Source organism: Trematomus bernacchii, unplaced genomic scaffold (genome assembly GCF_902827165.1).
Source record: "Trematomus bernacchii unplaced genomic scaffold, fTreBer1.1, whole genome shotgun sequence".
Lineage (NCBI taxonomy): Eukaryota > Metazoa > Chordata > Actinopteri > Perciformes > Nototheniidae > Trematomus > Trematomus bernacchii.
Genome location: NW_022987599.1, coordinates 391,948 through 417,500, shown reverse-complemented (window position 1 = coordinate 417,500; position 25,553 = coordinate 391,948). Strand labels below are relative to the sequence as shown.

The following is a 25,553-nucleotide window of genomic DNA, read 5'->3' as shown; positions in this document are numbered from 1 at the left end:
CTGTTGGTGGATTGTGGAATCGTATTCATACATGTACAAACATTGAATATTTACAGTAAAGAGGACAGAAACACACAAAAACAATATAAACATGGCTGGAGGAAACACAAATGCATTTGAATTTCACCATGTCTGATAGCCATAGGAAAATAAAACGTATTAAAGGACATAGAATTTGGGATTGAAATGTGTTTGTTGTAGCCTCAACAAACTTTAAACAGCTAGCACAGGAGAAAGTCAGGTTTTCTACATAGAGAGGGTGAGTTAAAGGAGTACTTTCTAGTAAAATAGTAGTGCTTTAAACCTGGGAATTAAACTCTGACGTACTCTACACATAATAGCATGCTGTACATCCTGTTTGGCAGCTTCAAAAGTCCCTTTATTCTGCATTTCCCATAAATCTACACCGTTAAATAAGTACCAAAATAAATAACTGTGATCGTAACTTTGTCCTTAAATAAACTTTTTTTCCCTACACAGTTCTTTAAGTGTTCAAATATAATAGTGAGTGTAGACAGCGATACATAACAGCGGTGGGACAATGGCTACATGTCTGTGGCTGAGTTAGAAACACAACCCAAAGCAAGGTCAAAGATTGGCAAACAAAAAATAAGCCCATAATCGTGTCGCCGTAATAAGGTCCTTAGATCTTCTTCTGTATCATCTTCATCAGTAAGCAGGAAGGTAGGATTAATGCACGTGGGTAGAGCTCTGCAAACAGGAGCCTTGCAGTAAAATAAGAAAACAGTTGCTCACAGAGAGAAACGGAAGTGAAGGTGTCAGTTTCTTGGTGGCCTGTAGAGGGCGACGCAGCCCAAATAATGGACTTCCCTCTGGTCGGAGAGTGAGTCCTCTCAAACAGGTTAGAGTAGCTTCAGGGCGACAGCCCCAGAGAGGCAGCTCAGTCCATCGTAACCTCTGCTTTAGAAACACAGACATGGAGTAATAAAGGTGAGATTATAATGTTACAAACTGTTCTGAATTTCAGCAGGATGATTATATTTTCAAAAAAGTCAGTTCCTGAGTTTCTCATGATTAATAAGTTGTCTCGGATGTGTTCAAAATATTGTTTGACTGCAGCTAGAAACTGTCTTTAAGTCAACATTTAAACACATGACAGCTGACACTTTTATCCAAAGCAAATTACAATAGTTACAATAAACCATAGCGATACAAACTCAGAACAACAGTATTAGGTATACATGTAGGTCCTCAAACATTTCTCATAAAGCAGAGAACTATTCTAATGTACATATATTATCTCTTTATAGCCTAAAGAAGAATTAGGGAGATTACATTACAAAACTAATTTCACAAGGTCATAAATTAACCTAGTTTCTTGTTTATTAGTTACAGTATTTTTGCTCTAAGATTGCTTCAATAAACTCAATATTATTATTATTCTTGCAGGACTGTTGCATTATACTGTATTAGTGCTAGCTGGCTCTACCTTACAAAATGGCATCTCAGTGTGGACACTTGAGTTTATGTATGTTTTATCAGAAGCCGTGGGCTGCAGGAATAAACTCACCAGCGTCTCCTTTGTTCTTGTTTTCTTCTCCCACTGGAGACTCAGTCACTTCAGACAACTCTCCTGAAGAGTGAGAACAGTCGTGTTATTCGTCACACTGACTCACATTTAGTGGCGGCAAACATTTACTCTTTCCAAACAACAAAATGAAATCCTCAAAGCACCCTCTATCCTTCAAAAAGTTCCTTCAAACCCACTGCCTGACCTGCCAGTCAGCCACTAGGAATCCATGCTGTGCAGCTAAACACTGTTCAAACCCACAGAACTGTGTTTTAAAGTCTAGTGGACTTGTTCTAGCATTGAATAAAAACATGAAGAAACTACTTATCATTCACATAATACAAATAATAATAATAATAGACTTTACTTATATAGCACCTTTAGTTACAAAGTGCTTTCACATTAAAATAAACACATAGAAAATAATACAACTAAAATAAAAAGATTAAGAATAAATGAAAAAAAGGGAGTTTTTAAATAAAACAGAACAGTAACTTTGAATAAAAGCCATTTTCTTTAGCTTGACAAATGGTGTATAAAATAAATAAACACATCTCCTATAAACTTTGCTATAACATACGGACCCATTTATATAAGAGTCACACAGGATTATATTTTTCACTGTAGATCTTTTACTTTCATTGGAACACGCTGACTGTTCCTATGGATCATTTAGGACTTATACATCTCCATCTGTCACATCATGCTCTGGGATTTAACAGTGAAAGGGCCGCACCGTTCTGCAGGGGGGGGTTCTTGAGTGAGGGGCTCTCCGGCTGCGCTTCCTGCTCCGGTTCCTCCGTGTTACCATCTGGTGTTTGGCTGACCTCCGCTGACCCCGGCTCCTCCCCCTCCGGTTGGTCCGCCGTTGGTTCAGGCTGTTCTGGTTCTGTCTGGACCTCCTGGGGCTCCATGGCTTCTTCCTGCTGGGCCTTCTCCTCCAGATCCCTTTTAGCTCTCTCCTCCGCCTCTGAGGTCACATGGGGGGTGGAGGGCATGTTAGCATATGAGTCTGCATTCACTTATCTAACTTAAAGGTCCCCTATTATACTGTTTTTCATCAATGTATTATAGGTCTCAGATATATACAAAACATGTCTCTGAAGTGTTTGGCTTGAAATACCAAACAGATCATTGCAGCATCCCATAATCCCCTCTGTTTCAGCCCTGTTTCAAAAGTGCTGATTCTCTGTCTGTTACTTTAGATGAAAATAAGGAGCCCCTCCCCACGCCCCTCTGAGAGATGGTTAAAAAGAACACAATGGTGCTCTAGGAGGAGATTCAGGTGATAAGGTGGGGGGGGGGTTACCTTGGTTGGTGATTGGCTAATGGTTGCACAAGCCAAATAAACGTTATGACATCATAAAGTGGCCAAAATCTGATCAGCTCATTTTCAGACAGGTTTGTATATAAATGGATCAGGATAAAAAGTGAGAGAATCTTTTTTCCTGAAACTTTCAGAATGTCTTTACACAGAGGGGACACATGTTTATGTATACAATACTTTTATGGATTTTGCACAATAGGTGACCTTTAAAACTAGTAAAGTCTGAGATATTTGTTCTGTTTCAGACCTGATAAAAGACATATTTCTATAACATTTCTATGATTGTTTACCTAAACCTTTAATGACTTAGTTTTTGGCCACTTGGGGGCAGCAGAAACAACCTGCAGACACATTAATCACCATTACGTTGACATAGTAAACAGCTGCCTATTTACACATCCTGCAATTAAGGAGGAACATCAGCATTCATTCAGAGTTGGGTGTTTGTTTCTACCTAGTCCTGAGGGAAATATCTGGATCTAAGCTGCTAAATGCTCCACTGTGCACACTAGCTATTCTCTTACTGTGTGTCTCTGCTGTTTGATGCTGAGCAGGAAGTTTACAGTGGGTTTTCTGAAGCTTTTTTGCTGGAGGAACAGATTCTGTTGGTGAAAGTTAACCAAACATTAAAGTCGGCTGGAAACCTGAGCTGAAAGAAGCTGTGTCGATCCACAAACTGATTATCACTACAAGCAATAGGTTTTGCATACAGATAATAATCAGAGGATAAAACTATGTATTGGGCTGTTTCTTCCTACTTATGGGTGCTTGATTACAAAAGTGGTGCCATCTTGATTATGTAAATATTAAAATAAAAGCATATGCAAGTGGACAGGCTGTTCTGTGAATATCCCAAACGAATGCAGGTCAGTTACAATCACCCTCTCTGTAAGCTAAGCTTTGCAGATGTTAAGAGCATTGCAGCTTTATGAAAAATACATCCCCATCATTGTGAATCTCATGATCTATTCAGACGGATCAGGTTTACCAGGACAGTCCCCAAAAGGCCTTTTTTTCCCAGTATGATATGTTGGTTGTTGTAAGGGTGTACTGTACCTTTAGCAGCCTGAGATTTCCACCGCTCTCTGTTCTGGTAAACCTCTTCGTTCCACAGAGCCTTGAAGTTCTTCAGGTCCACCATCAGCAGAGAGCTCTGTCCCGACGAGCTGCTGTGCCTCTTGGTCTCATCTGAGCTAATACTGTTCAGACTGGACGGGAAAACAAGAGGAAGGAAGGTCGTTTGAGATAAAGAAGCGGAATGCATTCACTTGAAGGAATATATTTGCTCTATTTTTTTCCGGATTAACAAGATTACCTTAAAACTCAGAGAACATGTTGTGTGTTAAAATATCTGCTTGTTTTTCTGAATTAAAGGGATGTCTCAAATTCCCAAAAGAAGCTCTAATTAACTTGAGAGCTCAATTTCACGGAATTTAGGTTTGAGACACTGGAGCTACTGGTGTCTTCAATAAAATAACGATTGAATATAGATGGTGCGGTTTACAAAGCGCTGTTGGTGATGCAACCAGACACAGGTGAGAGCTTCTCCCAGGATTAAGTCATTTATCCAGAAACAAGAGCAGATTTTTCTTTGCCTCGAGATGACACCAATTGAAAAGTTAAAGGAGCACCTACCTATTTCACATGTTAAGTATTGAGTGCTACTCAGCTAATCAGATTGAAAAGAGTTTAACATTGTATTTTGTTCTTCTGGGATGAGCTCTAGAAAGTTTCAAAGCGTGGTTTGAGAATCAATATCTTTAAAAGAGGCCTGCTTTACAAGAACATTATAAAAGAAGTAGGTATTTTAGGCATGCGTATGATGAAAGCCCATACTTTCTACTAAATACAGGATATTTCATCCTTTGCGGCTTCAATTCTGTCCATTATCTTTCCAAATATGTCTCTTGTGAGTCACACAACTTTATGGACATTTCTGTGTGTTCCTTTTAGGGATTAGTTTTTTTCAATTCCTCTCATGGGGCTCACACATGTCTGTTGGAAGACCAACAGATCAACAGACTGACATTTCTATTCCTAGATTCGCTAAAAATAACATGCGCTTTCAGATTCAGAGGCACATTAAGAGAAGAAGAGAGAAAGACAGGTAGATAATCTGAAGCAGGCCGGGCAGGCAGATAGTTAAAGCTGATTGAAAGCAGCTATAAATGTTAAGGAAAGTCCATAAGCACTCAGGTGTGTACGATACCAAGGAGAGAGAACAAATGGTAACACTCAGATTTCCACGCCGTTAACTTGGGCTGGAGTCACTGAGTGATGCTAATGACTGCAGTTGAGGCTGGTATTGATGTGCAGGTGCAACGAAAGATGAAGAGCCAGACTCTCCAAGTACTGCTGTGTTTTTTCAAAAAGCTCACTTTAAAAGATACTAATTACAGTCTTAACTTATATTTAATTACCTTTCTCTGGATGGTTTAAAAAGTAATGCCAGAGTAAATCGAATTTACGTTCTTATTAGCATGGTTTCAAAGCCTTGCACATACCTGATTAAGTATGCGGGAGAAAGGAAAGTACTCAGCCAATTAATTAAGCCGGTGAATACAAAAAAACGTTGTTTTGTACAGGAGAGACTTTTGTGAATGCGAAACCTTCAATGAAGCCCACTTTTGCTCAGAGAAGATGAGACGGGATGACGAGTTTAGCATCTCTAAAATGTCAATTTCAAGGTGTGTGGCTTTGCCCAAATGAAAGGTGGAGACATTTCCACGCACATAAATTGATTATTCATGGGAGACTCATCTGCTGTTCTCCATTCAGCCATTAGATATGCTGTTATTGCAGAGAGATGTTGAGGTTTAATCACGTCATTGAGCCAGCAGTTACTCAGACAGGTATGAGAGGTGAAGGGTAGAAAACAGTCGATTTTCCATCCTTGATTAAGCTGGCTGCTTGATTAAAATGTGCCCAGATTTGCATACAGTCACCCACTTCCATCTGCTCAGTCCTGCTACTGAGCAGCATGCAAACTTTCTGTTTGCAAATGATCTCTTAGAGAAAGTGCTGAAACCTACCTTGAGCGTCTAAAGCCGGCAACACCTGCATGGGAGGCCTCATCGATGAGCGGTTTGACGATCCGCTCCATCATGTCCGTCAGCACAGTGAAGGTGGGCACCACGATGAAGTCGATGAACCCTGGTGACAAAGATATCAGCAAACCAGTTTATATATCAATATTTTTTGATTTAGGTGTTTATATTGTATAATGAAGACTGGGGTGTGTAAAAGACCCGAAGAATCACTGTAACGCTGGAATCTTTTATATTAAGAATGTTAATAATGATTATCAAGGTGAGCGTTTCAAAATGGCGCAATGGATTGATGGACTTCAGAAATTACATCAAAGAAAAACCTCAACATTTTTAGACAGGGATCAATGGGGATGTTTGCAACTAAGACCGAGCAGAGCAACATGAGAAACAAATAGACACTGCTAACATTGAACTAATGGAAACCGTTTTTTTCTCTAAAGCAACGGAGAATTCTTTAAGATGAAGTTACTGACCTAGTAGAAACACGGCATAAGAAAGGCATAGAGGGAAGCTCAATGCTCACTTTATAAAGAGCAGTAAGCCATGGGGTCAATCTGCAGTAACCAAAATACATAATCATCTGTAGGTCAATTCTGGTTCATCTCCAGAGATATGACACCATAATCAAACTGCCTAAAACAGCCTCGGCAAAGAGAGATTGTGAAATATCAATAATGTGCCCAAGAAGTACAAAGACATACAAATACATTTAAAAAAAAAAAACAGATTCCAGAAAACCTATCCTGCAAAAGTTGACGATTTCCCTGCCACAACCTCTGCATACAGCCGAAACAAAAAAACATTCAGTGACATTTTATATTTATTCTAGAAAGACTCATCAAATATAAGCTTGAAGAACGGAGACAACTTTATCATAAATCAGGTCTCTGTTAAGTACACTGTTCTCTGTCCTTTTTGTTATTTGGCAGCATAAAATAACACACACACACCACACACACACACACACACACACACACACACACACACACACACACACACACACACACACACACACACACACACACACACACACACACACACACACACACACACACACACACACACACACACACACACACACACACACACACACAGGTGGTGAGAGGTGAAGATGCAGAAGCCACTCACCGATCTGGGACTGGGCCACCATTGTTGACTTCCTGTCGCAGAGCGGAGAGAACGGCAGGCCCAGCTCTGATTCTTTGTCCCCCTGAAAATACAGCAGCCACCTCGGTCAGAGCCAATCTCAGTTTCTCTATAAAAATGTGCCGCATCCTCCAGACATAATACGGCATACACTCACACTTCTATCATCAGGCTTTGGATTTGTCTGGCCCCCCTGCCCCGAGTGCTTTTGGGCCACAAATGTGTTTCATTTTCTCCCCCTGATTTTTTTGTCACAAAGAGATGAGATGTGTAGTCGGGAGGCAATGTTCTTTGGATGAGCTATTTATCGGAGATTCGTATCCCGGGAGATAAAGGCCTCGTGAAAAAAGCCACAATAACAATAGCACTGATAATGAGAACAATGTGGATTAATAATGGAAGAGATGAAAGCAATGTGGCCCCAGTTAGACCCCTGTCCTTCTTTTTGACAAACAAATCCACAATCTAATATTTATAGCCGAATGCATTGTTTTAAAAAAGAGCTAATGTTCTACATTTTAATCTGCCATGGAGCCAAGTAATGGCAGAATTTTTAATGATGACAACGAGCAGAGTGCCTGCAATTAAACTTATAAATATGACTGCAGTGCTTTGGGGGCTAGAGTTATGCAGAAGAAACATATTAAATCAATCAATCATTAATATAATCATTATTGTAAACCTAGTCTGAACACACATTGAAATCTAATAACAGTTTTTGTTGCAACCAGCACACAAGGAGCGGCTACAAGTATTGAAAGTGTACTACTGTGAGGAAGTTTTGAATCAATTTCAAAACTGGTGTTTCATCTTTTGGCAATCCTCCCAGGAGAATAGTTTCTCAACAGCTCGTCCAATAGAGACTCTTTTTCACATTGCAGGAAAAGCACAGGTGTGACATGAAAGCCAAGAATTTTCCATCTCAACTTTTGAGGCCAAAGTATATAAAGAGTTTTTTGGAAATATCTGAAACTTACTGACAAATGGGTCGAACTCCCATCTGCTGAGGAAGATCATGTGACACAATCGAAAGCTGAAGTGCGGCTACTAAATGTATGATATTTTCAACAATAAGGACGAGGTCTGAATGTCAGGTTAGGTTTTACAATTCAAGAGCTCTAGAAGTTTGTTGCTTTTTGTAATCGCATAATTTAAATGGTTGTTTATCTATGAAAATATCTATATCTGTCTGTTTATGTTACTAGTTGAAAAGCACGCCATGTCACCTCTACATATTCAAAGCACTGAAAAACACACTGGACCAGCCTCTTTGGATCACTTGGACCGGTCCGAGAACACACACTGACCTGTCTGAAGAACTCCTCCAGTAGAGAGGTGGTCCAGCGGTGGTGGAGGTCCCAACTTTTGGCCGGGTGGCTGATGTCTGCCGTGTGCAGCAGCAGGGACAGGGCTTTGGGCTTGTCAATGCTGCAAAACAGACCAAGATATTCAACTGTTCATCAATTAATCCTGCACGAAGCCTATTAATATGACACCTTAATGACTACAGGTGCAGCCCAATGGTTTTACTGTCACTATAATAAGTAATCTAAATTGTGACGCCAAACACCTTCAACATAAAACCTGCAACAAGGTTATTGAAAAATACCAAGCAAGGGAAGGATACAAGAACATTTCTGAAACACTGAGCGTCCCTGAAGACTGAAGGGTCAATCATAAAATAAATGGGAAAAATGTGGCACAGCTGCGAATGTTTTTCCATCAATCTGTCCACAAAAAATGACTTTCTGTGCAAGAACAGCTCCAATAAAATGTTTAAAAATTCATAAGAGAGAATCGTGTTCACAGTCTTGTATGTTCAGTAAAGAATCTACTTTTCCCATTTAAAAAATGAATCAACATTAGGCATAAATTATTCAGTTAAAGCAGTAGACCTATGTATTCAGACTGAAAATAAGTTTAAAGGATAACTTCCTCATTCGGCTAACTCAAATACTTTTGTTAGCTTTGACCATAATTAAAATGCATTTTTACACGAAATAACTGCATATTTTATCCCCCATTGCTTACATTGGAGTCTCTGAGAGAGGGATCAACTCACAGTCAATGTGCATGGATATTGTTTTATAATAGACTTGGTTGAAATGTCCTAGCGTAACATGTGCACCAATCATTTCAACTGCTACTGTGTAATATACAGTAGCAGTTGAAATGATTATACTCAACAGAGTAGCAGATGGAGTATAAACTCACCATTGCATGTTGAATATTTCAAAAGAAAAGGCAATATAAATTGACATCTATTAGCATGGGCTTTGAAACACAGACATCTATAGACAGAGAAACTTCCATCTGAAAATATATTTTTTAAAACCCATAATGATTCCCCATCATACTGCCTCCGGTAGGCAAATCGGTTCTCCACACTGGAACAAGTGTGAAGATGCATCATCTCACCTCATCAGACATCAGTGGTGTCTGAGATATCACCTTATAATAACCATATCAACATATCATGTTAAATGGACTGACGCATGAATGAACAGACACAGCCCAATATGGAAATAGGCACACGACTGAAAACACACACACACACGCACGCACGCACACACGCACGCACGCACGCACACACACACACACACACACACACAAGTACACACACACCGCACAAGGTTAAACAGAGGTGAGAAAGACTGGCTCAAATTTCCCCTCATTCCATTTGCGGCAGATTGGGTCTTAAAGAGCACTCAAAGCAGGCCTGGAGCAGACCGGCTTGAATTACCTCACATTAAAGTCTATTCAGCAATACAGCTTCCTGTAGACTGCAATCTTGTTTATGTGCGCTTGTGTGTGTACCCTATTACGTAGCTTGGTGATTACCTTCCTGTCAGCACTCTTTGAATTATAAGATATACTCATAAGCAGGAATCTCAATGTTGTTGATTCGTACATGTGTTCTCAGGAAGCTGCTTATCGCCACATCACTGCTTTCTGAGCATTTTTCTAAATCATGATGAGCGCTGCGCGATATCACAGTGAAAAGAAATACCCCAAGGTCAACGAGTTTCTTCCAGCTTTCTCTCGTAAGCGTTGCAGCTCCATCAGCAGTGATGACTCATCTCGTCATATGATAGTTTGCTTGATAGCTCTCTTTTATTTTTTATTTTTTGCAATCTGCTCTTTTTTGTCTGCATGTAGAGCAGTCCCGGCTATCAGTCACTGTAGAAAGTGCTGTGATTAAAATTTGTGAAAAGGAAGTACTGGCAGTCGGGCTGTTCTGTTCTGCAAGGAATATTTATTTCTGCAATATAGCCTTTTTATTTGACACAGAACACTTTGGTACACTATCAGAATAGGAGAAGATAACAAAAGTGTGCCAAAACTCCCTAGAAAACACACTGCCACAAACAGCAATCTTTGTCAATGGACACTGCTGTAACGAATCCTTCATTCGTAGTGAAGTGGAATTCTGTAATGGACCAGTACTTAATTCAAATGTTCTACACCATGACAATTGGGACAGGGGGAAAGGGGTTAGACCAGGGATGGGGAACCTCCGGCCTCCGGGCCGTATACGGACCGCAAGACCATTTGGTACGACCCTCGAGGTAATTTATAAACACACGCAAAAAAGAAAAAAATTAAAGAAATCTAGACCGCAAAAGAATTAAACGAATAAAAGCGAGTGCCTGTTTTTCCTGGCCAAGGTCAGGGTCCTTGAACACAACACGAGCCTAACGTGTCATCATGTGGTATATGTCTCGTCTGACAGAGGTGTAGTGCTGACGGAGAGCACCAGAATGCGGCTCTGGCACTTCAGATAAGGAGCCGTACACATGCCGCAGTTTTTGCGTGGCTTTGTCTTTAGTTGAAAGCCCAGTGGCGATCTGTTCATCTGTCATACTGATCATACAGTCAATAACTTTGTTGTTATTAGCATCTGGTAAGCTAGCTATGCTAACGAATATAAGAAGCTTTTTCTACAACCAGTGAGGTAAAGGCACATCTTTATATGATCATTATAGTTATAAAAAAATAAGAGAATAAAGTAAACAGGTATAAAATACTATATGACAGTAAAGAAAGTTGTTATTAATAAACAAGAATACAGTTTAAAAGGTGATTTGTAAAATATCCATAAAGAAATATAAAATCTGCTTACAGTTCTGTTTCATATGGATGTTGAGAGATGTATCCATAGATCTCCTAAGTGCACCAGATTGATGCTTTTAACTTCAACATTTAAAAAAAAATCAGGTCCGGTCAGGTCCCCCCCCCCAACTTAAATCATGTTCACATGGATAGGAAACTAAATACATTTGCACACATCTTGTGTCTGTGATTTTAGTAATTTTAAGCAGAGGTAAATTTGTCATTTGACAAGGTCATTTGTACGGCCCTTGGAGGATGTTGAAAAAATTGAAATGGCCCTTGAGAGGAAAAAGGTTCCCCACCCCTGGGTTAGACATTTAGAAAGGTCCCATGGCCAAACCGAGGTTGTTGTGGTTACGGCATGCGCTATCAAGGAGCTCCATGTTATGTTCTCCATATTTATTTATTTTTAGTCAGTAATCTAGCTTTTGGCAGGCATGCTAGCTTATTAACGAGTACAGCAAAGATAAACTTATACTACTGTTCAGAGGACTTAAATAAAATATGTTTGCTTCCATCATTAAATATTAGTGACTTCAAGAGGAATAGTTTATATAAGCGTAAATATTTACGCTCAGTGACCAAAATTATGATTATTTTTCCTTCTAGCTACCAGGATCCGATAATGGTTCAAGCGACGGCAGTAGGGTTCATGTTGTCATTTATACTGTAGTATGTTTTTAAGAACATTAAAGTTTAAGTTGAAAGTTGTATGCAAGTGTTGCAGAAAACAAGAAGCAGAACATTAGTACTGGGAAACTGAATATTTTATAGCTTGTGGGACGCTAATGTTCTCCAGCAGGTCATCTTAGCTCGAGCCTTCTATAGTGTGCCAGAGAAACTGGCAGCAACTTTTGTGCTGCAGGCTGTTTTTCACCGCAGTGAGCAAATACATTTCACCATGCCAAATCTGGTGTGACTACACTATAACTCTTGTGGAAGTCCTGTGCAGACTTCCAGCACACACAATATCCAGTGTTTGTCCCTGAGAGGGCCTGTAGTATTACCCTACTGTATACCTGTACTGAACAATGCATGACACTGGTTCGAGTTGGCTACAAAATACTCATTCCTTTTTTATTTTGAGCAAACAACACGCGAGCAACAGATACCATCCCAATTCATCTGATGTAAACATTAATGTGTGTTATGTTTTAGTGCATCCTCAGGGCAGGGTTAATTGGGTTGTAAACAACTGGAGGTTAGTACACAGTGACTCATGGCAGGGTTAACGAGGATGCAAATTGCTGTGATGAGGGCAGATAGTGTAAACAGTAGGAAAGGAAAAACAACAAAAGCAACCGAAGTGAAGTGAACTGACCCCTCAGGCTGTTGTAGGAAGTTCTTCATGACCTTAACCTGCTGGAAGTGGCAGGACATGTCTGTGGCCAGCACCATCTCCACCACCAGAGCCCGCAGCTCTCTGGAGGAAAACAGAGGAAAGAGGAGAGAGAAGTGAGAAGCCATGTGCTGTGTAATGAACCGTCAAACTCGCAGGTAATAAAAGCCGACTTATTTCGGATGTGGCTAAAAGTAAAGTCAGCCAACACAGTTTTTGAGAGCTATTTATAATATCTGCTTTGACAAGTCCCAGCTTATGTCTTAAGAAATCGGATTGCAGCTTTCTCTCTTTATTGTATGATCACACATAACAGTTCCATTTAGCACAAAGTTGTTGGACCTTGAAGGTGATGCAACTCTTCTGATGTTCACTCCACTGAGCACAGTTGTGAATCTTGTAAAATGAGAGATAAGGTCATGTTGGGGCGATATGTACATTGTGAAACTGTTCCGCTTGACCTGCCTCTCGATTTGACTTGAACTACTAAATCTCTGAGTTTTATCTTCTGCTGCTGTCACTCAGCTCTTTCACCTCCCTGTCTCTCCTCCTCTTACTGTCTGTCTCATATCTGTCTCACTGACCTCCAGTCGTCCTTGGAGAGGTTGTAGAGGATGTTCATCTCATCGTCCTCCTGCAGCAGGCGGTAGGCGGCGCTGACGTGGTGACTTTCCAACACCGAGCGGTCATTGTACAGGATAGCTGTGTCTGATCTGTCAGAGAGAACGCAAAGCAATAGTTATATAGGTCTTTATTGGCAAGAACAGCTTATAGAGAGATGATAGACCCCTCAAAATGGCTACTCCTTCAATGTATCTTGTGTCACTTTGAGGGAGTCCGCTGTCTAAAGGGAGACTATTCAGGGACAAAATCAAACACAAAAACAACACAACAAAGCCCATGGTTGGTTTATGCATAACATCTACGCCATTCTAATAATATATCAAAAGCAACTTTCCTATTGTCAAGACATACAGTATGCAAACAATACAAATCACATTAAGCTAATGGGGCTCCATATATTTACTGTATGGACCCTCAGTATGTCATTGACAATTGCCCACGGAAACAAGATCAAAAATGTGATTACTATCTCGTTGAAAAAGAATAAATGTGTAACATAAGACGTAGAGAAAAGTTCTTCATTTACATAAGGTTTTAGAAGTTCAACAATTTGAATGAAAGGAATCTGGATAAAAAGGGGTTAGGGTGAGAATAAGGACTTGTTTCAGAATGCAAAAGGCTACGAAGATAGTCTTTGTCAAAAAAAAATAAGTTCATTTTATTATATTTATACGAAATGAGTTTGGGGCAATGTTCTTTCAAACTGAAGTTATCAAGGGCAAGAGTTGTGAGTTCATTTGGACTCCCGTCCCGCCCGAGTGTTATTACTGCACAGCACTGCAGGCGATCTCAGTGTGACTGTGAAGCCCTCTCGCTGCAAATGAAAACATTGATCGGGCGAGTCAGTGCCATGCATTTTTGATTTTATGATCCATTACCTCGTCTGAATGTGGAAGTTGTTTGTCGTCCCCGTATGCTCGTAGTCGTGCACCGCCGCCGCAAAGATCATGGCAAAGATCTCAAGCTCAGTCAACCAATGCTGCGGAGAGAAGATGCAAAAAGCAAAAGGAGGAAGGGGATATTAGTATATAAAAGAGGAAGGAGGGCAACGAGATGGAAATGACAGGGTCGACGTTGACACGAAAAAGGGAGGACAGAGTAATAAACAGAAGAGGAGAGAATGGAAATACATTAGAGAAGAGAAATGAGAAGCCAGTGAGTTGAGAAAAGGAGTGCAGGGAACAGTTTGTTGCGACAGCATGATGTAGAGGAGAAACGGGAAACAAAGGATGCCGAGAGAAGTATTTGGCATGAGGAATATATTACCGTCAGGGATGAAAGGAAACAAATGGGGAGGAGATGATAGAGGAAAGGTCAGAGAAGCAAAAAGGAAGCTTTGGATAAGGCGAGGTCTATTGACTACCACATTTTAAACTGTCACTTTAAAACTTCCTCTTTTCCTCAAGAGTCTCAGTCTGGTTTGTCATTGTTATCAAATATTAATGAAAACGTCATACTGTCACATGGTGATGATACAAGGTATGCTTTTGAATAAATGGGTTAAACTTTTATATGATTTATCATTACAGCAAAAGAGAGGACTATGTGAAAGTAGCAGCAGCTCCTTAAGCAATAGCTAAAGGTTTGTGGGGATACACTTATTGGTTTTCTTTCAGAGATTGAGATGTGTAGATTGATAGCACTCTTATCACTGTACTGTAAATAAGTAGCTACAGCAAGCAGACAGTTAGCTAAGCATGAAGACTGGAAACTCACATGACTGACTCCTTAATAAATGTACAAACTTATGTTCGGGCACATTTTAGTTGACTTAAACCTTTGTTGTAGTGTTGTATTACAATGTGTCATATCAACATAATTGTCCCCAATAGGTTGACAAATTAAAGATCAGATGAGGTACTTTTACGATACACAGCAGGAACATTTTGAAATGTTATTGGATTCACCTCATTTTTCTTCGACAGATTTAATCCTTGTTAATTCCATTAGCCAAATGAATACTGCATTTATGAGTAGTATTGATCTCCTAGTTTAAGTCTTGGTTGAGAAAGTAGTTTTCCTTGAATGCTGAACTGGCAAAAACGGAAACTGTGACAAACTGAGGTTAATCATATGAGACACCAACAACTGCATTCAAAGATAAAGACGTCCATTTATAGCCGCACATTTGTAATCTGTTTCACACACCTGTGAGTGGGTATTTCTCTTCTGAGATGTGCATCAGTGCACTCACGTACACAGAGTGGGGATTTAGCTCAGGAAACCCAGTCGATATTGGTGACTAATCAACAGATGGGGATAAGGGAGTCATTAAGTACAGGGGGTGGGGGTCGGGAAGCAAGATGGCCGATCCATCCCTCAGTATATTTCCTCATGGGGCCGGCTTTATGAATGACCTGTTGATCGTTGATTTAATGGAGTCTGGAGGGCATGCGAAATGATAGATGATGTTCCCCTGTTCCCCCAGGAGCCCGTGGTTCTCGCAGTAATGTGGTTTACTCTGCAAGGCACCGCCCAGAGAAACACGCCATGTCGACAGCTGTCGCAGCCACCTTATTAAGGTGATTAAATAAAAACAATGGAAGCGGGGGCGGCCGGCTGCTTGGATGGTTGGGGACTTTGAACTGTGCTTTAGCGAGGCTGATGTTTGTTTGTTTTTGGAATAAATGTAGTAACAGAAAGGCCCTTAAGTTACTCCAGTGGAATATAGGTCACCAGATGGAAAAAGAACAAAAGTAATATGAAATATGAAAAGTAGAAGTTAAGCAATGTTTTGGCAAGAAACATTTAAATCAAATCGTGTCACATTTTGACAGATATTTTTAAGAAATGTGGGTTGATGTTTTTAAACCTGCCCCGAGCAGACTGAGATGTCTTGTATTTTTTTCCCTTAAAAAAATTGCCATATTTAGAAGATAGCCTGTCAGACAAAGTTGCCATTAAGCTGGCAGCTGACGGAGATGTTCTGAATATCATGTGGATAAAAGGATTCCTTCAACTTGGATTCGCCACAGGGAGACACGCCAACGCCTATTTGTTCAATTGGTTTCGGTAGGTTTTGAACATGTCTGTGTTCAGTCAAATCCTACTCACCACCATGCCAGTCTTGAGTAGCAAGTAGTGCACAGTCTGTGTGACATCAGCAGCGTGCATCAGGTTGTGGTAGGGGTTTTTATGTTTGCTGTATCCCACTTCTAGGGCCTCAACGAATGACACCACCGCAGAGATTGGGATCTGATGGCAGACAAAACAACAGCAAATGACTGTGAGCTAAAAAAACAAAAAACACTGTGGATACTTTTAAAAAGAACCTTCTTAAGTCTATTCAGTTATTCAAATAATGAGCCCATAACATTTCAATGCACGCATAGCACCCTCAGCATCTGAAATTGATGTAATCAATTCATGGATCGTGAATCATTTAGGTTACTGCAGACTATAATTACATATTCATGTCGGCTTCATTGCCCGTGTCATTTACTCTTAAGATGCTGTCACTTAAAGTTGAGTGTCCTCAGCTATGGCACGCGGTCGTAAATGAGCTTCACCACTATCAGATGAGATAAAATGTGTCCAACCCACTTTATAATAAGGTCATTGTTAAAATACAACAACACAATCTAACACTTAAGAGACAGAGAAGTGAAGGGGAAATGTGAAGGTCATTCTGTTCTGCACTGAATATTTCTAGTTTCTTCTTGTTTTAATGTCACAAAGGTGCAGCAATAACCAGTAGTACAGTATACATTATTTATATAGGTATGTCATATCCTTGTGGCTTTACCTTGAAATGATTAATAAGGTCGTATCTTGTGAGCAACTCGTAGAATATGAATTTAAGAGCATGATCTCCGCTGGCCTCATTTAGAGCGAACACGTCAAACGACCACTTGTCAACATGCTGTATGGGGAAGAAAAGAAAAAAATCAAATATTGCTTTGAACTTGTCCAATAACAATGTATTCGTGTTCTCAAAAACATTGATAATATGCAAGGTGCTGCAAATCAAATCCTTGTAAATAACTCAGGTAATATAGTCGTGGCACATAAGTGTACAAAGTTGTTATTTCATATCAGTGTGCTTCAGCTGGGATGTGTGCGCACATGATAATACCTTAAGCACAGATATGACTGAAGGGGGGTAGCTGAGTCCCACCATATTGGAGGTGCGTCGGTACATCCTGTGTGGAGGAGATAAAAACATCAAATAAAGCGCACCGCTGAGTTTAAACACCAGAGGTTACCATACCACACTAAAGCCTATAAGGTTACCCACCATCTCTATCAAATCCTCAAATCCACACATCACAGTATGCAACTGAAGGTTAAGTGGGAAAACAATCACACCAGCAAGTCTGTTTTTAAAGCAAAAGGTTTCAGGCTTTGTCGAATATATGAGAATATATATATATAACTAAACCATAAAATAAAAAGATATTCTGTGTAGTCAATAGAAGCAGTTGAAAGGCAGCAAGGTTAGTTTACATTGCATAGCATCTTAAACATAGCGTCATACAGTACAACTAAATATGTAATTATTTCAAAAGTGCATCCTTACATTAGCTTCCATGAATGCACTTTTGTATCAGCTGGCCATGTTGTCAAAATACAAACATTTTCAAATTTAAAAATGGTGGACACCTCATGCTTTATCACTGTTCCACCTTTTAATTTTCATTCTCCCGAACCCAATCCCTCCTCATTGTAAATGTCTGAAAGCAGACTGCCCTCTGTAGAAACAGATTAAGAAAGATTATAGCTTACATGTTTGAGGCTTACTGACATGAACAAATGCATGTTGCATGTTAGTGTGCGATAAAGCATAGCCTCGGAGAGGGAGCTGTTTGCAACTCTCTGAATGATTGTGTTTACATGTAGCTGTGCTTGCCAAGGCTGGGATGATGTATGGTCGACTCAGGTGAGTGAGTCACTGTGTAGAGGATGCACACATAATTCACACAGATAGAAATGTTAAAGAACCACGCCAGGGCTGAGACCAAGTTGTAGACCTCTGAAGTTTGGAATTGTCTTCTCCACCTTCTCAAATGCCAAACGTTTTAGTTCAGTAGACATACAAGGTCAGAGAGATTTGAGAAACATGCACTGCATAACCAATCAACAATCATCTAACCTAAGAGACCTCGAAAAGGTCTTTATGGCACATTTTTGGCATCTGTAAAATGAAACATATGGCAACGATCGATTGTGAGAAGAAAGGTTCACATTGGTAGCATTTCTTAAATTACACACAATTCAGACACTCAAACAAAATGGAGACTAAATATAAGGCTATTTCTGCCTGGAAGGTTAAAAAAAAAAAATTCTAAACTCTTAAATATGGTGCTTTGCCAAATGCCTGGAATGTAAAGGGCAGGTGAAGAAAATGCACTGAAACGTTCAAGAACAATATCCATTCATTATTCAAGGCCAAACTAAAGATGTTGATGGAAAAGCTTTAAGTCCGTCGCGCCTCACCATGGACTGTATATATAAACGCTCTACACAGACATTGGTCTGGTCCAACAGGGCAAAGATAAAGGTGACGATCCATATTCATTATTTATCTGTGGCTTTGTGTTTGTGCATCAGACGGGTTTACCTCTCAACAAATATGCCAGCCTGGACGGCGTGGACGATGCTGCGGAAGCGAGGTTTCTCCTCATTGCGCCGCAGCATCAGGCCCATCTGCCGGGTGAAGGTGGAGGCCAGCCAATCCCGAACCTCGGAGGGCACGGACTCTGACTGGATGTCACTGAGCTCATCCTCTGTGTCCACCAAACGCCTGAAAGAGGGGAGAGGAGAGGGGTGTAAGGTGAACGAGACAAACAAATGAAAAATAAAACAAAGCATGGTCAAATCAGACAGATGCAGAGAGACTAAAGGCTTACTAAAATATTTAGCATTTATCACAGCTCTGCTTTCACAGGGGATCAAACTCAAAATCCTAGTGCTGTCAATCAAATATGATCACTTCTTATATAACATCAAAACATCCCCGGCCTCTTGAGACCCCATGATGGGGAGTGTTCAAATCCAATTGTGTGACATAATGCTCTACAGCTACGCTGTTGTGTTGACATGGACAGGGGATCAAGAGAAAAGCCTGTTGGTCTCCACCCTCTGAACTGAATTCATGTTCTTATGGCAGAGTGAAAGCATTGACATCGCAGTGATAATCATGGTGCTACATGGATTCTGCAGCGCGTAGTTCATCATCCTCCATCCTGGAGTGGTCGTGACATCGCTGGCCCTAATCTGGTGGGATCTAGATGACGGGAGCCTTACATAATTCCATAAGCCTGGTCATATCTTGGATTCTGGACCTACATTAAACTACTGGTATACACTGACCTTGTGTATTCCCTCAACCTAACCATACCTACAAATATTTTTGACATAAGAAAGATCTTTCCAATCTCTAAATCTATTATATTTTTGGGGATTTGGGGATAAGAAGTTGTTGACTGTGCATTCAACTTGCCCACATATGGGATATCAACATTATATTACATGTTTAAAGAAGTATTTAGGTAAGAAAAAGAAGCGATAAACCTGTAAGTGAAAAACTGTAAGTGAAAACATACAAGTGTTATATTGTTGTAGTATCAATTATGTTGATGTAATAGTAAGTAAGTAGCAAGTATTTAATTTTAACCGCATCATATGCTTTTGGTAGTTTAATCTACAGTATAACAATAACTACTTTATCAAACAAGTAACTGATAATAAAGCTGTTAAAATACATAGTGCAGTAAAAAATTAAATATTTCATTGTGAAATTTTGTGGATGGTAAGTACTTCAGTAAATGTCACTTTTTTGAGTTATGAAAGCATTTGCAATGTGACTGTTATACATTTTTACATTTCTGTCTATCATTCGTTATAACGTTGAGAGATTCTGTAACCCAACTGATAGACAAACTGTTTTAAATGAAACTAATTACAGCACAGGTGCCATACTAAAGATAGTTCTCCATCTTCTAGTCTGGCCTTTGTCATTACAGCGCTGTTGTTCTCAACAAATGAACCATGTCAACACTCGTGCGTTGGTTTCCTTACCTCGTCTCCTCCACATAAACGGATTCCAGCACCAACGCTGCATACTCAAGGTTCTTCTTGAGGTCTGTGAGGGAAGCCTCTCCTCTCTCCAGTTGCTTCACCAGACATCGTAATCTAAAACAGAGATTTGACAGTCATTTAACAAATTGGATTACTCCCAAGCCGTCTTGACATGAGAAATTAATTGCAACTGATATTGGATTAATCTGGTCTGGGTTCCTTTTGCACTAGGCGACCTTTCTTTGGTTTTATTCTGGGTATAAATGACTAAGTGGGAGAACAGTAGACAGCAAAGAAAAAATACTTTTTTTTAAAAATGCAACAATGCAGACTTGTGAATCTGCAGACTTCTCCATCGACAGAAAAGTACAAACCTTGGCCGAGAGCCAACAGATAAAATGGGTATTTTCTTTTAAGAATATATTCAATTAACTCTCCTTTTAAAGTTTAAAGAAATTAGTCACTATGGACCAAAAGGTTGGATTAGGATGGGACATATTAACGTGTTTTTTTATACTCAAGTCGTTTTAAGCTCTGATGGGAGTCTTAGTCTTCTTAATTCAAAACAACATTCCCTTTTTGAATATCTTTAACTGGCATCGGTATTTCTCGACAGTCTGACTTACACAGGTGTCATTAATAACATCAATAATTGCTGCGTGTATCAGTTAGCTCTGGTATCAAGCATGCTGGCTCACACTTAATTGGAATGAAGCCGCCGTTAACGTTATTAGTTCCACGTGTGCTTTTCTTGCTAGGGGAAGTCAAAATGTCTTGGCTCATTTGCATGTGTTGGCTTTTTTAAATGAAATAGCTTTAATATTGCAAATTCAAGGCGCTACTTTCCTATGTGGCTTTTAACTCCATTTCATCAGATTGCAGCGATGAACCAGGGACATTTGTTTTTCCCTGACTGCTTCAGATCCTGTTTCAGCCTTGATCACTTAGTAATTCATAAAGACAGTAACATGCTCTATAAAGGTATTATTGCTTTCAATGTTGACAGTCACTGCATAAACCAATTGGGTTATGATATGATGGATGTGTAGTTCGCTGATTTCACGTCAAGTTATTATAGAGGACATTTTCCTAAATGCAAACTGTATTTTGTGGGTTTACTGGAAAAGGAACTGAGTAAATTAATATTCCAGCGATGCAACATGACTGAAACGATCAAACACAATATTTTTTGTTATTTGTCAGTACTTATCCTCTTGAAGTTCCAGGTCAATATATTCAGTTTTGTTCCAAATATTCTCCAGCCCCAGCAAAAACCCCACTATAAATAGACACCAAAGAGCAAAGCAAGCCAACACCATTTTGTGCACACTGCTACCGCTTGCACTTTGCCACCTGCTGCTGTGCTGGAGGTCACACGCTCCCCTTCACAGTGAAGGCCCACAGAGGCTACGCTTGCTGTTGAATTATTAAGCAGAAAGGTAGAGAGAGTAAGAGGTTTCAGATGCTTTCATTGATTATATTTCCTGAGAGCGGTTGCAGTTGTTGCAACGGCCCAAAATGTTTCTATGAAAAAGGTGGAAACAACAATGATCTAAATATTCATGGAAGTAGTTTGCCCAGTGTTTTATTTTTTACCGTCAAAGTTTGGGTTGGGGCCTAAATGCAATAGAGAAATGGTTTGAGTTCCAAACTGTATATCAAGCTGCAGGGCTTCAATGCCAACCAGTGACATAATGTCTGCTCTGTAATAATATCATCTAGTATACGGAATATATTCGTGGTACCCCATGTCTGACAAAGAGCCACACAGTCATGATTTCCATATTCATTCAGATATGACTGCATTTTCCCCCAATTCCAAGGCAATTCCTTCTGTCGTTTTTCCAGACCTTTCACTCTGAATAAAATATCAATCTGCAGCAGCACACCAAACACTATCTGGGAACCATGAATGTAAAACTTTTATAGCCAACAGGATGATATTTGCTACGAAAAAGGCAAAAACATTTGATTGCACGGACAAGATGAATCTGTTCCTGTGGAGATTGTTTTGTAAACAAACCAAACTTATGTTCACTTGCAAAGGAAAAAAGGATCAGAGAAAACTGATAGGCTTTTGAGTCTCACCAAAATGAATGTGTGTATCTTTGAGGTCTAGTGCAGTTATTGTACACAATGTTGGTGTTGTGTACAATAACTTTTGAATCCAGCCTTGTTTATATTCACGTATACTATTCATTTTCTTCCTGGCTTTTGCTAGCACATCACAGCATATCAACCGTATTACTGCCATCTGTTGAATAGTGTGTCCCCATTGCTAGTGCACAAGACAAACAAAACATGGACCGACTCAGAAAAAAACAAATGGTTTGCAGAACTAGAGATCTAAGACCTATAAAAGAACATTTGACTATTAACAACAGCTCTTTACATGCAAATCTCTCTCTTGAGCTATTGTCTGAAAGCTATTTTAGGAATCATAAGGAAGTGAATGGATGGCGGGTAAGTTGCAACTCTAAAATCACTGCACATATCAATTGGTTGGATCTAATGATGGTTATTAAGAACAGCTGTGTGCCAGTGAGCTTCCCTGCTAATACACAAGGATAGAAAAAAAAATCCTATCTCCTTTAATAGAGATCATTGACTATAACCCACCAGAAAGGTTTAAATTTGCTCAGTTGGTCATTCCCTTTGATTTGATATCTTGGATTGCAGTGGTGCCGGCACGCTGTGCTCACGTTGAGTTACATTAGCACATGTACTGATAGAAATGCCTCTGGTGAATGCTTCTGCAAAATGGCTTTGTCAGAGGCTCATTGCTTTTGTTTGCCTAACAATACGCTAAACTAAATGGCTAATCAATTTTTGTTGTTCACTCATAAGACAATTTACCAGATGTGGAGCCTCCAGGACGTCTTTATTGTGAGGATTAATGCCTTTTCAAAATGCTGAGATAAAAGAAGAAACCATTGTATAGTATGAAAGACTTGTATTCCAAACATCCCTCTGTTCAATGCACAAAGCCAGACAAAATTGGATGAATATAACCATTCAGAAATAAACTTTGTTGAATAATAACAACGTTTTGTGATGACGAGGCAAGTGCCAAAATGTATGAGAAATCAATGTCTCTGCCAACCAAAACAAAATGGGCTCATTTCACCTGCAGTCATTCCCCAGGGAGCGACACGCTGGGTTAATAGCACGGGTCAGAGTAACTCCTGGGCACAGAGCCAACCTGGGGAATTCAGTTTGAGCCAAGAAGAAGCTAATAGGGTGCAGGAGCAACAGCCATGTCATTTGATATGGCTTAACAATTCTCACTCTGGATTGATGTGCTCTATGGAAAGTTAAGGGAAACTACTTTCAGTCAATTCATACTGTAGTTTTGCAAGCCAAACAAATTTAATCACACGGATAGATCTTTTTAATAGCAATAACTTCAAATGAAAAGATAAAGGAACTATACAAAACATTAGGATTAGGATATATTATAGATTGATATGACAGTATAACATGCTTTTAGAGCAGCCAATAATAGACATTTGTATTATTGTGAAATGTCTGAGAATGATGAATAACCAGATGACGTTGGTGTTGCCTTCAAATGTATTATATTTTAATCCAAAAGTAAAAAATCCAAATATATTGAATTCACAATGATATAAAATAGGGAAAACCACCAATTATTTAACGTGATAAATAACTTGAGCGATTCATAAATTAACAAAGTATCTGACTTGACCAAATGCATAATTGTTTCAGTTTTAGATGCTTTACGTTTATATTAAAGTAAATATAGGGGTTTTGCCTTGAAATACAAAACTGCTATCGTGAGAATCTGACTCATACATAAACATGAGATGCAGCTGACAGCAGGGATAAATATGCAGGCGATGGTCTGATCGGTCTTCATGTGTGTGTTTTATACAGCTCAGACGTTACGCTAGTATGTTTGAAACGAAAGGAGAGCAGGCAGGTGATTTAGACATTTTGAGTTGACTTTTTGAAATGCATTCTAACCGACGTGACTTCAAGCGGATCACAGTTTCCATTCTCTATAAAGATTAAGATACAAAAGCTGATGTTTTCTGGGGAAGATTAAAATAAACATTTTTGATTTAAAATGCCAAAAAAAGATGTTGGGTGGAGTACCATTAAAAGGTTTAGCACTGAAGTTGTGGGTCTTTTACTGAAATCTACAATCATCATGAAAGATAAAGATCCTAAAGATAGAGACTGTCCTGTGTTTTGCACAGATTGTAAAGCCCTCAATGTTTTGGGTTATACAAATAAACCTGTTGTAGCCACACGAGAATACAAGCAGCTCAAACGTTTGCTTCACTTTAGTCTGATTAACGCTGTGTCATCTGCAAACACATGCCGTTTGACAGAGAGCTTTTATTTGAGTTGCATAAAGAAACATCTATCAGCTTTGATGAGTGCTTCTCAGATTTATTGTGGGATGTCTCCTGTTTGACAGCTCAATATTTCTGACGGCTGCAGCCAGATGGGGTCAGCTGGTAAAGCTTGACCTTAAGGAGCTGTGTTATGAAAGGGTTGAAATACACCTTAACAAGTCCTGGCATGTGATTGTGTCAAGAAATTGAGGTGCAGTGCGGAGTTCATTATGTCTTTCCAGACCTTTGAGCTCGTAGCTGTAAGTAGGCTTATAGTTATATTGAGTCTCTGCTGGCTGGAAAGGGGATTAGGACAGTTTTATCAGAGCTGTTTTAACTGCGGAGGAAAGAGTAACACGGGGAATGTGCATTAACAAAAGCATGAGAACCAAAATGCATTGTGATTGGAATAGCAATATTTAGCTTTTAGCAGAATACACAGCAAAATGGTCTCCTATTTCAAGTCAGAATGACTAACTCTTTTAGACTACACACTTTTTATTAATGTTATTTTTAAGTAACATTAATCATTGTGCACAATCCCCTAAACATCCACAGGTAAATCATTTCAGTAATAAAATCCCTTATATTTCCTCATGTATTTGATTTCCCCACTGAATTGACTCTTCCAGCGGTTGCGAGGTTAAGCAGGTCGGTGACAGAGTGCGCCTCCAGCTGTCTACCTCCATATCTGAAGATGAGGCACATTTATTTGTTTTCCAGAGAGGGTGAGCAGAGAGCAAAGAGGGAAGATTATAGTTGGTATTCAGCCTCTTCATCCTCCATTCTCATTGCCTTCAGTTATTTGACCTCAACTGACCTGCTCAGCAAAATGGAAATACAAAAAAAAGGAAAGTAATAGTGTCAAAATAGAGCCACTCTGCAGGGCTCCACAACGATCAACCTCTTGACAGCTGTTGTGAAAACCAGAAGTGAACCTGAAAAAAGGAAAAATGAAACATCAGAGGGTAACGTGTCAACAGCTTCCTCCTTCTTCCAACAATTGCTTTGTCACTCAAGCAGAAAACACTGCCTGCAT

At 39.6% G+C, this 25,553-nt stretch overlaps 1 protein-coding gene across 2 annotated transcripts in view; it reads right to left on the bottom strand.

Moving 5' to 3' along the window:
• Positions 1-25,553, bottom strand: part of pde1cb (phosphodiesterase 1C, calmodulin-dependent b) — a 66,777-nt gene that overhangs the window by 722 nt on the left and 40,502 nt on the right. The window contains exons 4-18 of one of the 2 annotated variants that reach the window (XM_034130664.1): positions 20,151-20,264; positions 18,691-18,873; positions 17,206-17,272; positions 16,876-16,992; positions 16,185-16,325; positions 14,009-14,109; positions 13,091-13,219; positions 12,489-12,590; positions 8,362-8,482; positions 7,037-7,118; positions 5,891-6,011; positions 3,915-4,066; positions 2,268-2,501; positions 1,532-1,594; positions 1-921 (exon numbers count right to left, since the gene is read on the bottom strand). The exon at positions 1-921 is cut by the window's left edge and continues 722 nt beyond it. In XM_034130664.1, coding sequence (XP_033986555.1) covers positions 902-921; positions 1,532-1,594; positions 2,268-2,501; positions 3,915-4,066; positions 5,891-6,011; positions 7,037-7,118; positions 8,362-8,482; positions 12,489-12,590; positions 13,091-13,219; positions 14,009-14,109; positions 16,185-16,325; positions 16,876-16,992; positions 17,206-17,272; positions 18,691-18,873; positions 20,151-20,264 — 1,747 coding nt within the window. In that variant the 3' untranslated portion in view covers positions 1-901. The remainder of the gene's footprint in view (positions 922-1,531; positions 1,595-2,267; positions 2,502-3,914; positions 4,067-5,890; positions 6,012-7,036; positions 7,119-8,361; positions 8,483-12,488; positions 12,591-13,090; positions 13,220-14,008; positions 14,110-16,184; positions 16,326-16,875; positions 16,993-17,205; positions 17,273-18,690; positions 18,874-20,150; positions 20,265-25,553) is intronic. The other variant, XM_034130665.1, reaches the window with a different exon arrangement.